The 12,379-nt window shown below is 47.0% G+C and overlaps 1 protein-coding gene across 1 annotated transcript in view; it reads left to right on the forward strand.

The window, feature by feature from the left end:
• Tll2 (tolloid like 2) overlaps positions 1–12,379 on the forward strand; it is a 104,919-nt gene that overhangs the window by 42,081 nt on the left and 50,459 nt on the right. The window contains exon 3 of the mRNA XM_048338581.1: positions 7,139–7,222. Within this exon, the coding sequence (XP_048194538.1) occupies positions 7,139–7,222 (84 nt within the window). The remainder of the gene's footprint in view (positions 1–7,138; positions 7,223–12,379) is intronic.

The raw sequence follows: 12,379 nt of genomic DNA on the forward strand, positions 1-12,379 counted from the left end.
GGAGTGGCCATGTACTCTTCAGTGCACTCCTGGAGCAGAGGCTTGACCAAGTGAGTGGCTGGGGTTTACAAGCATGTGCTGGAGCTATTTCTATGTTTTTAGAGTAAAGCAAAGTAATTTTATGCTAAGTTGATGGGGGAGGGGAGTTTAGGTAGCAGGGCTTGAACTCAGAGCTTTGTAATTGCTAGGCTGGCCCCCTAGCATTTGAGACATGTCTCTAGCCTTTCTTACTGGTTATTTTGGAAATGGAAAAGAGAAGATTTTTCTGCCTGGGCTGGGCCATCCTCCCAATCTCGGCCTTCTGAGGAATTAGGATTACAGGTGTAAGCCAGTCATGACTTCGTGCTGTGTGATCAAGCAGGGTTGCTTCACTCCTCTGAAGAGAATCCCAACTTCTCCATTCACTGTGTATGCTCTAAGCCTCAGTTTCCCTGAATGTAAAATGGGACCTGTCCTCTCTGCGAGGGCCAGCTTGAGAATTTAATAGGTGACATAGGATGTACTTCCAGATAACCTGCAGATAATGAATACTAGCTATTGTGTCTGAGTAAACCTGTGGCGAAATGATGTTAGGTCTTAAGAATGAATGAGGAGGGGATGGGAATATGTCCTAGTGGTAAAGTACTTGTCTAGTATACATGAAGCCCTGGGTTCAATTCCTCAGCACCACATATATAGAAAAAAGCCAGAAGCGGCGCTGTGGCTCAAGAGGTAGAGTGCTAGCCTTGAGCAAAAAGAAGTCAGGAACAGTGCTCAGGGGCTGAGTCCATGCCCCAGGACTGGCAACAAAAACAAAACAAAGAATGAATGAAGAACGTTGGGCACAGGTGGCTCATGCCTATAATCCTAGCTACTCAGGAGGCTGAGGTCTGAGGATCTTGGTTCAAAGCCAGCACCGGCAGGAATGTCCATGAGACTTTTAGTTCTAATTATCAGGAAACTGGAAGTGGTGCTGTGGCTCAAGGTGGTAGAGCACTAGCCTTGAGTGAAAAAGCTCAGAGACAACACCAAGGCCCTGAGTTCAAGCCCCAGGACTAGCACCAAAAAAAAAAAAAAGAAGAATGAATGAAAGGAGCCAGATACTGGTGGCCCACACCTGTATTCCTAGCTACTCAGGAGGCTGAGATCTGAAGATCACAGTTCAAAGCCAGCTCAGGCTGGAAAGTCAGTAAGACTTTATCTCCAATTAGCTAGCAAAAAGCAAGTGAAAGTATGGCCCAGTGGTAGAGCTCCACCCTTGAACCAAAAAGCCAAGCACAAGCATGAGGCTCTGAGTTGAAACCCAGTACTGGGACACACACAAAAAGGAAGGAATAATTAAGATAAAGTTTATGTCCATATCCATGAATATTCACAAGACTTGTTCAAATGGGCAAATTGAAGTGTGGCACAAGACCCTGTCTTCCTGGGCTTTGGAAAATCCCATTTCTTCCTGCCTCGTTATCTCTGATGTATGCCACTAATATTTCATTGATTAGGTGGAGGGGCGTTGTGTGTACACCAGCGTCTCCTGTGATGCATATCATTAAGGTACTTTTTGTTGGAAGCGGAAGAAATTTGAGCTTTCCCAAAGAAAAGCAGCTTGCTCTCAAAGTTGCTAACAGATTGCTTCTTAATTGAACTTGGGAGGTGAATTATATGGTGAATTAGAAAAAAAGAACAACTCTGAATTTCGTGAATTGTTCCTTAAAGGAAACTGTGGGATTGAATTGCAAATGCTGGATAGAAACATTTCAGCAGGCTCCTTGAATCACTGGCCAGGCCTGGCCCCCTGTGTATCAGGGAGAGCTTGGACAGCCCAGAGCTCTTTCAAGGCTTGGAGGGCTTTCTTTCCCAGAGACCAGCTGTAAGTAAGCTGGGTTTCTTATGCAAAGGAGATGTTTGAATGAACCCATGCAATTAATGAAATCTACAAGATCTTTGCTTATCCTCTCATCTCTCTATCTGTAGATATAGATAGATAGATAGATAGATAGATAGATAGATAGATAGATAGATAGATAGATAGATAGATAGATAGTTAGGTAGGTAGATAGATAGATAGATAGATAGATAGATAGATAGATAGATAGATAGATAGATAGATAGATAGATGATAGGTTTGTCTTGCAATCATTCCTCAGGAAAAATACTCTGAATCCCATACTCTGAATGTAGCCCCTCTTCCCCAGTCTTTGTCAGAATCAGGCTATTATCTCCTTTCCTTGTTCTAGGACCATGGTTACAGTTACAGCCTGAGCCTTTCCTGTCCTACCGGTTTTTAAGGAAACAGGAACACTTTTGCCTCCTATTTACAAGGGTGGTGTGGCTTTTCCTAGGGTTGGATGGATCTGTCTCTCAACTCCACATCTGCAGCTCCTGGTGAGCTTGGGCGATGAGTCCTCCTCTCCCAGGCTTCTGAATAGCTATACTTAACTTTTTTTTTTTTTTTAATGTTTTGTTCTTCTTGTGACAGGGTCTCTCTACATAACCTAGGCTGGCTTTGAACTCCTATCTCCGAAGTTCTGGGACTGTAGGTGCGTGCTACTTCTCAACTTTGAGTACTCTTTGAATAAAAAGTCCCTATGCCCTTGAATATGCCCAAGACCAATTAAATCCAACTTCTGAGTATTGAAGTTCAGGCCTTAATACTTTCTAAAAGACTTCCCAGATTGTTAAAAATTGCAGCCAAGGGTAAAAGCCAGTTTTCCAAGAATAGCTGCCTCTCTCTCCAGAAAAGCAAGTAAAGACAATTTTTTTTTCCAACAGTTAAGCTGCATTAGAAGTGACTGAGTATTTTTTTTTAAACACAATCAAGGGCTGGTAATATGGACTAGTGGCAAGAGTGCTTTCCTTGTATACATGAAGCTCTGGGTTCAATTCCCCAGTACCACATATATAGAAAACGGCCAGAAGTGGTGCTGTGGCTCAAGTGGTAGAGTGCTAGCCTTGAGCAAAAAGAAGCCAGGAAGAGTGCTCAGGCCCTGAGTCCAAGGCCCAGGACTGGCCAAAAAACAAAACAAAAAACCCCACAATCAATCTGGGTCATTCATTCACCACCCATCATATGTTATTGGGTTCCTGCTATGTATAGGGGCCCGGGTGCTGGGTATTCAGGTTCCCTTCCTTCAAGGTGAGCAAATATAAAAATTAGGCTGCAGGAAATCCACTGAACATAAAGGAGACCCCCATACCTTGTGATCAAGGCTGTGAAGAGGTATGGACTGGGGGAATGCAGTGGAGAAGGGTTTATAACCAAAGTAGAGCAGAGGCTTCCAGTAGGCAGTGGTGGCTAATTGAATAATTGCAGGGCCAATAGGATTGGGGCAAGTAAAGAAGTGGGTGTGGTTGGGGACTGTGCATCCAGGAAAGGAAAAGAAAAAAATAAAATAAAATATGAGCACTGTGGGATGGCTCCTTCCTGAAGAATCTGGATCTGGAAGGATCAGATGAGGCCCATCACCCCAAGATCCCTAGAACGGGATCCTAGAAGGCCATACCACTTAAGGGCCTGTCAGTTAGATTAGGAGAGGGAATTCATCCCCAAGGGCCATGGGGACCAGGAAGGGTTTTCATCAGGGGAGCAGCCAAAAAACACCAACTCTGGGTTGAATGGGGTCTGATGCTCTGGAACTGTGAGCGTTGCGGCCCTTCCAGGTAATGAGTCTATCTATCTTGATGATGAGGGCAGAAGTGAGATTGTGTTCTTACCTGTGTTCTCTCATAGACCTGGACAGTGTCCCTCTGTGGTCCACGGGACCTGCTGGCTTCTACCAGGCTCCTTGCTTGTCCTTGGTTAATCCTCAGGCTGCTGAGAAGGATGGTGGGTTCCACACCACGTCCCCTCCAGCTGTTTCCCTTACTGACTCCTCTGGACCCCTAAGACAGGCAAATCCCCTTGCCTTGTTCCCTAAGACGAGGGTGTTCATGGTTCTTGTGTTTTGGAATCTTGGAGGCCACAAATTTCCAGATCAGGAAAGTGCCTGGAATTGTTCTTAGCACTGGGTTGGCCCTTGATGGGCCTTTGGCAAGCATTGGTTCTTTCAGTCATATCCATGAACGGGGGTTGGGGGGGGGTGTCATCTAGTCTTCCCCAACTCCAGAACTTTGCAACTATTCAAAAGCCAAGAGAGCCAGAAGTCACACACACACACACACACACACACACACTTGCCTACTGCAGCCTGACTCCATCCAGCACAGCTTTGTGCTACTCTAGCTCACCTTGAACCAGGGTGGGGGCCCAGAAACACTTCCCCTCCTCCACTTTTGTAGGAATTAAGCACAATTTAACTTGTCAATCATCTATGCTGGGCTTCCACCATGTATATAGAATCATATTTCAGACCTCAGCTCCCCTGTCCCCTCCTGCCCACTGTTAATAACCCCTGTCACATACAAAGTTGTGCAGGTACAAACACTTTTTATATCCTCCAAACCCTATCTAGATCACTCAGAGTGAATGCCAAAGTCCTAGAAGTGGCAGCAAGACCCCTGATGAGCCACCTGCCCATGACCTCATTGCCTACCATTCTCTCCCTTGCTCATTCCACTCCTGTCATAGCCCATCCTCTACTCTGCCAGGAACATTCTTACCCTGGGCCCTTTGCACTTGCTATGCTGTCAGTTTGAATGTTCTTCTCCAGATATGGCAGACTTTCCCCCTCTTTTCTCAGACTCCTATCCTACATGAAATAGCAGCCCCTCATTCCTAGCCTTCCTTGGTCCCCTCACTTTCTCTTATTTCCCTCATAACACTTATGAACAGCCGACGTGAGTTGGTTGCCTCTTTGTTTGTGATGTCTTCCTCTTCCTTCCATGAGAATATAATTTCTATGAGGTCAGGGTAGAGTTTCTTCTGTGTTGTATCCTGAGAGCAGAAACAGTGTCTGGCCTGTAGCAGGTGTTGGATAAATATTTGTTAAATGAACGCATGCTTAAACAAACCCATGACCTCATCTGGTCCTCGCAACAGCCCATTTAACAGATGGAGGATGCTAACGCCCAAGCTCTCATCCATCTCTACGGAGCAGAGAGAGGAGCCTCCTGCAGCTCACTTTCCCTCCACAGATGGCACATTCCTCTGCTGCCGAACCCTGTCACACCATCAGGATTTCCCCTGACCTTTAGCCTGAGAGGAAATGATATCGCAACTGGAAGAATACCCGAGGGCCAGGAGCTGGCAGCCTCGGCCCCGGCAGCTGCAGGGAGTGTGTGAGTGGATTTCGAGTTGGCCAGAAAGGCAGCCGAAGGAGCAGGATGCAGTGGGGAGGCTCCTGTCCCAGCATGCCTAGGAGGCGACCTGTCTCTACGGGAGGCCTGGCAGCTGCAGCTCGGCGGGGGGGGGGGGGGGGGGGGAGGCTCTCAGGGGAGCTGCTACAGGGGCCACTTGCTGTCTCCAGTCATGTTGGGGCCACGCTGGGCTCTGTGGAGGGGTTCTGACCAGGAGACCATGTCCTGAGCACGGTTTCCCCTCAGGGGCCCAGCAGCCCTGGACTAATCACCCTGGACTAATCACCTTATCTTCTTTATTGTAAAATAACTGCCACCTGGATAAGCTCTGGGGGTCATTGTGGATTTGGAGAAATTGTGTGTATGTGTGCATGTGTGTGTGTGTGTATGCACGCACGCACACACGCACAGGATTTCATTGTGATATTTCCATGCATTCATATAGTGTACTTTGATCACATTCACCCCTTCTAGTTCTTTCTTACCCCCCCTTCCTCCCATCTCCCTCCTTAACCTTGCAAGAGATTTTAAATGGATTTTATCATGATATTTTTATGGATGCATGCAACATACTTTGATTGCATTCTCCCCGGTTACTCTGTATTTCCCCCTTCCCACTCCCTGCTCCTAGAATCCTCTTACTTTTATGTCCTTTTTGTTGATTAGATCTAAATTGCACCTATGAAAGGAACATGTGACATTTGACTTTCTCAGCCTGGCATATATTAGTGTGATAATCTCGTTTCATCCAATTTTTCCTACAGATGGCATACTTCTATCCTTTATGACTGAATAGTGTTCTATTGTGTTATCTGTACCACACTTTCTTTTTTTTTTTTTTTTTTTTTTTTCGGCCAGTCCTGGGCCTTGGACTCAGGGCCTGAGCACTGTCCCTGGCTTCTTCCCGCTCAAGGCTAGCACTCTGCCACCTGAGCCACATTGCCCCTTCTGGCCGTTTTCCATATATGTGGTGCTGGGGAATCGAACCAAGAGCTTCATGTGTAGGAGGCAAGCGCTCTTGCCACTAGGCCATATTCCCAGCCCCTGTACCACACTTTCTTTACCCATCCATCCTTCGGTAGATTCCAGGCTGGTTCTGACTGGTCCTTGTGCACAGTGCCATGTTGCTCGTGAGTATTCAGGGATCCTTCAGAACATGTTCTGAGCCTTTGATCATCTTGTTTTCTCACCTGCTGTTTCCAGCCCAGCTCCCCAATTAGAACATATATGTGTCCAGCAGGCACAGCTCGAGCAGAGGGTCCTGTTCACAGCTAGATCCACAATGCCTGCAGCTGCATCGGACGCAGCAGGACTCATGGAGGCTAGCTGCTTGGCATTCTCCTGGCGGAGACGAACGTGAATACACATAGGTGATGGCCACTGCCAACCCTCATGAGCCTTGCTGTTCTCAGAGGGCACGCTGCCTGCAGAGTCCAGTTTATGAAGGTAACCCAGCAATTTCCTAAAGGGGACTCTCTCCCTGGAGGACCCCAGGGTGCCTCACTGGTGCCTGGAGCATCAGGGCAGCAGTTGTCCAGTTCATCACATATCTAGCTGCAGGCACGCTGTCTCCCACCCTCGTGGGCCTCAGGCCAGCAGCTGCCTACTTGCATTTAGTCTTGTGGGAATGTGTGAGGAAGCTGCCTTTGGGCTTGCTTGTTGACTTGGAAAGTTCATTCTGAGTATCCTTGACCAATCGAGAATAATATTTTCATTAAGTTGTGAATGGTGTATGTGATTATTAAAAACAAACAAACACAAAACAGGTTGTTTTCCCCCTGGCATCTAAACCAGGGCTTAGCACAGTAGGTGGCCGTCAATGGTAGCTAGACAAATTCTGCTGGTCCATGGTGACTCTGCTTGTGGCAGGCTTGCCCCCTCGTTTTTGATGTTCACCCCCTCACCCCCTTTTCTCCTCTTCTTCTAGGTGGGCTGGAAGAGCGTCCATCCGAGAGCTGGCCAAACACAACAGCTTCAGCTTTGAACACCAGTAGCCAGGCAGCTCGAAAAGGTCTGTATGTGAGGCCCTACCAAGTTTCTGAATACCTTTTATTTAATTGTTCATCATGGCAAAATACAGACAAGCCCAAAGTTTACCGTTTTTAACCTGTTTTTGTTTTTGAGACAACTTCTCACGTTGTTGCCCACACTGGCCTCAAACTCAAATCTTCCTGCCTCAGCCTCCCAAGTGCTGGGATTACAGGAGTGCACCACGATACCCTATTATCTATTACAAACATGTTAAAGTATGGCATTTAGTGCCATTAAGTACACTTACAATGCTGTGTAACCATCCACACTATCTAGTGCCAGAATTTTCTGTCACCGCAAGAGAGACCCCACCATACTCATTAGTCATTTATTCCCTGTCACCTACTCATAGTCTTTGGGCAGCTGTTTTTGAGCCTCTTATTTAAGCACTGAGTTAGTGGGCACCGGGAAAGTGTTTCCTTTGGTAGAATGGAGCAGCTTGTTGCCAGAAAATAAAGACAGAGGGGTGGGGAGTGGCATTTGTTGCTTAGGGATTCAGGTAAACTCTGGTCAAATCAACTGTATGAACTTCAGGTCAATTCTGCTTTTCTGATTTGAGTCCTCTTTGGCTTGTGAGTTGAAGCACGTGAAGGCCTGAGAGGAGAGATGATAAGACTAGTGAACGAGGTGGCTCCGGGTAGGGGGGAGAATGGTGGGCATGAAGGAAAACACAGCTGGGCAGGAGCTGGGGATGGTGTGAACTAGAGACCTGTGGGCTTCCAAGGGAGGAGGCAGGGATGGTGGCTGTTGTTTGCAGGCAAGGACCACCAGGCTCATTTGGAGCCTGTCCAGAATAACCCTGGGGCAATAAAGGCTCAGACATAAGTGTGTGCAGTCCGCCAGTCCTGAGAGCTTCTAGCTTGGCAGTCACCAGAAGTGTCTCATTTTTGAAGAAGCTTTTCCCATTCAGAGTGATTTATGACCACAGGACTTTGTCTCACCTTTGGCTGCAGGAATTAAGGCTGGCACATGGCAGTGATGTGCCTTCCACGTAAGGTTAACTGTAGAGCACAAGAATAGTGTGTGTGTGTGTGTGTGTGTGTGTGTGTGTGTGTGTGTGTGTGTGTGTGTGTGTGGTGCATGCCAGCACTGAGGCTTAAACTCAGGGTCAGGGTGCTCTCCCTTAGCTTTTTTGCTCAAGGCTGGTACTCCATTACTTGGACCATACCCCTACTTCTAGTTTTTTTTGCTGGCTAATTCGAACAAGAATCTCATGAACTTTTCTGCCCAGTCTGGTTTCAAATTGTGATTCTCAGATCTCAGCCTCCTGAGTAGCTAGGATTACAGAGGTGAGCCACTGGCACCCAGCAGGAATAATGTTTAGATACCAGCATCATATGGGCACATATGGCTACAGACACACAGTACTTGGTGGTAAAAATGGCCTCCAAGGGGTGGGGCTGAAGCCAGAGGGCTTGCTCATTTCACTGTGGTGATATACACACCACATCTTATTTTTTTTCCTCTACTTTTTATATGATTTATTGTTACCCAGTCCACCCTTTACTTCAAATGATGCCTTTTATCTTTTATGATTCTGTGGGCTGCCTAACCTGAGTGGTGTCTCTTTCTTCTGGGGTCACTCATTTGACTGCATTTGCCTGACAACTAGACTGGACTGAAGGGTCCCAGAGTAGCATGACTTACCCTGGTGGCCAGTGTGCCTTCACCTGGCCCTGACCCCTCCATTCTTATTTTATTTTATTTTTTGCCAGTCCTGGGCCTTGGACTCAGGGCCTGAGCACTGTCCCTGGCTTCTTTTGGCTCAAGGCTAGCACTCTGCCACTTGAGCCACAGAGCCACTTCTGGCCATTTCCTATATACGTGGTGCTGGGGAATCAAATCTAAGGCTTCATGTATACGATGCCAAGCACTCTTGCCACTAGGCCATATTCCCAGCCCGACCCCTCCATTCTTGTTCAGCTTGAGACTTGCTCCAGCATGGTGGCTGGGTCCCCAGCAGGAAGAAGCAGAAGATGCTAGTCCTGGACCAGAATCCCAAACAGCCACTTCTGCCACCATCAAAACAAGCCAAATGGCCAGCCCAAGCTCAAGGAGAAGGAAGTAGATGCTATGGTAGGAAGACTCAGCCTGCACTCACAAACAGGTAGCCTTATCTGGAGGCTAGTATTCCATCTTACCTTCTTACCAACAATTGTTGTTATCAGAGTTTAAGAATATATATCAAGTTGGAGGCTATAAAGTAACCCGACCAATTAAACAGAGAGAGTCACACACACTTGGGATTGAGCCTTGGCTCAGCCATTTGATTGCTCTCACTGGATAAGTTATCCAACCCCTCATAGGAGGCTTGGAAGAATTAGAAATAAGATTTACATGAAGCCATGCTGGATGGTGCTCAGTGAATGTAGCTCTACCCCTTCCTTCTCCCCACCTCCACCTCCAAGACCGACACTCCCCAGCACTGAGAGCACATCATCCACCTCTGGACTGGGATTCCACAGCTGTTCAACAGCTGCACAGAAATACAATCACGAAGGACCGGAAGGAATGAGGCTGCAGCCCATTAAACTTCGGCCTCTAGCTGGGTTGTGTGCAGGATGCACATTGGCAGCCAGAGGCCTTAGACTTTTTAAGGCAGATGATAGTGACACTCTCCCCATACCCACAGTCCTCTGGGGCTAGCAAGATTCGTAATGTCAGTCAGGCCTGTTTGTGTGAAAGGGATAATGAATGTCAAGTCTAGGCCAATCCCTTCACTCTGTGTTATTTGGCAACACACCAGCATCCAAGGCAAGCAGAGGAGGAAGGAGACCCCCGAGGTGAGGTGAGGACAGACCTTTCAAGCTTGTTCCTCCATCCTTCCCGTCCTTTCCATCACATACCTTTGGGAACACTCTTGGATACCAGCTTGGGGTGCCTCTTGTTTTGGTTTGAATTAGAAGATAATTTGTGTGCATCTCAGATTCCTCTTTAATTGCACCCTGCCCTTCTTCCGCCATCCCAGAACAAGAGACCGCCCAAGCAGGAGAAAGGATCTAAATGTGTGTTGGGGGTGGGGGGAAGGGGCTCAAGGCCTGCTCATTTCAGCAGAGATTTATTTCCTGGCATTATGTGGCTCCCTTCAGCCCTGACGGTGGGATTTGTGTTTGCAGCTTTGGGGAGGGGTGAATTTCGGAACTGCTCCCTCTGTAACCCCAGCAGAGCCTTTGGTGAGAGGAGCCCCTTCCCTGGAGCTAGGCTCTCAGCATGCATAGGCTGTAATGGGGTTCATGAAATGGGGTATGTAACTGCTCCAAGGATGAAGCTGTGATTGTTTGGAGCAAGCCTGAATTCCAGAAGCATATTCATAAAAGAGAATGAATGGGTTCTTCCACTTTTAGATACAGACCTTAAGGTTTTGGGGCAGAAGCAAAGAATAATGGAATCTGATTATGCCAGAGAGCGTTTTTAACCTGAGTGCAAAATACCTGTCACCCTCCAATGTTACTTGTGGCAGTCTATTGGGAGAGTAACCACTCACCCGAGCCCCTTGTTGTTGTTGTTTTTTCTTCAAATTTTTATTATCAAACTGATGTACAGAGAGGTTACTAGCCCCTTGTTTAATCTGTCCTGATAGCAGACCTTCATTGCTGACCGCCGCTCTACTGCAGCCATTCCTTACCCAGAGCATTTGCTTTCATGGCCACATGTAGTGTTCATCTCACAAAGATGCAGCAAGAAATCAGGCTCCAAGGCCCATGTGGTTTGTCCAAAGTTCCACAGGTAGCAAATTCTGGCATTTATCTTAAGCTCTGTCTCTAACCCCTTCATTTTAACCTTTGGGCTGTGTCGATTGCTCCTCAACATCACCACACTTTGTCATTGATGGTGAGCTTTAAAAACTGCAGCTGCCAAACTCTACTCCATGCCAGTTGAATCAATCTCCAAACAAGAGGCAGACACCAGGACTTTTTTTTTTTGCCAGTCCTGGGGCTCAAACTCTGGGCTTGGGTGTTGTATCTGAGCTTGTTTGTGCTCAAGGTTAGCATTCTTACCACTTGAGCCATAGCACCACTTCTGATTTTTTCTGTGTCTAATTGGAGATAAGAGTCTCACAGACTTTCTTACCTGGGCCGGCTTCTAATCATGATCCTCAGATCTCAGCCTCCTGAGTAGCTAGGATTACAGGCATGAGCCACCAGCAATCGGGACTTTTTAAAAGCTCCCCAGTTTGATTGCTTTTATTTTTAATGCTGTTACTGGACTTGAACTTGGGGCCTGGGTACAATTCCTTAGATTTTTTGCTCAAGAATAGCCCTCTACTACTTGAGCCGCAGGTTCACTAATGGCCTTTTTGTGGCCTTTTTGGAGATAAATGAACTTTTTTGCCCAGGCTGGCTTTGAACTGCTATCCTTAGATCTCACCTTCCTTAGTAGCTAGGATTGAGCCACTGGCTCCCAGCTCTTACTTTAATTTCAATGTGCAGCCAGGTTTAAAAGCCATTGTGGAGAATAATCTATAGTTCTTCCTTTCGCCAAGGGGCTGTTCTTTAGTCCTTCAGGATCGTGGCTGACAAGGTGCACATTTTTCCATCACCCATGGGGTGAGGATTTTACAGATGGCTGCACAGTCACAGTATTTCCTTCCGGTGTGGGAATGAACAGTTGCCTAATCTAAAAATTGCAGTTCCTCGCTTGAGAGGGCTGGGTCAGGCCTGGTTCTGTTTATGACACGGCTGCGCCTTCAGCTGGAAATGGAACATTGAATAGCAATGGCCGCTCTGCTCCTTCATGGAAGACAAAGTCCATCCTCAGAGCCAGGGAATTTAAATGTGTTCTACCTCCCCACCCCACCCCCAGCGTGGTAAATCCTTTCAGACGCCCCTGAGCTCCTCTTCAAATGCGAGACTCTGGGCCATACTAAATAATTACATCCTTCTATTTGGACTCCAATTCCAGATAGTAGTAATCCAAGAAAATCCAATAATGACAGTTGCATTAAGATCCTTCTTCCAGGCTAAGCAGAACATCTGTTTAGACATATTTTTAATCGGCAAATGCTTCCTGTGTTGAGTCCTCGGCAAATTAAATTTCTCACTGGACCGAAGGGGAAGCTGTCATTCAATAATCCATCTCTGGAAATTACACCCCAGTCTCTTTCCAGGTGCACTTAAGATTTTCCCATGCTGACTCG

Source organism: Perognathus longimembris, chromosome 2 (assembly GCF_023159225.1).
Source record: "Perognathus longimembris pacificus isolate PPM17 chromosome 2, ASM2315922v1, whole genome shotgun sequence".
Taxonomy (NCBI): domain Eukaryota; kingdom Metazoa; phylum Chordata; class Mammalia; order Rodentia; family Heteromyidae; genus Perognathus; species Perognathus longimembris.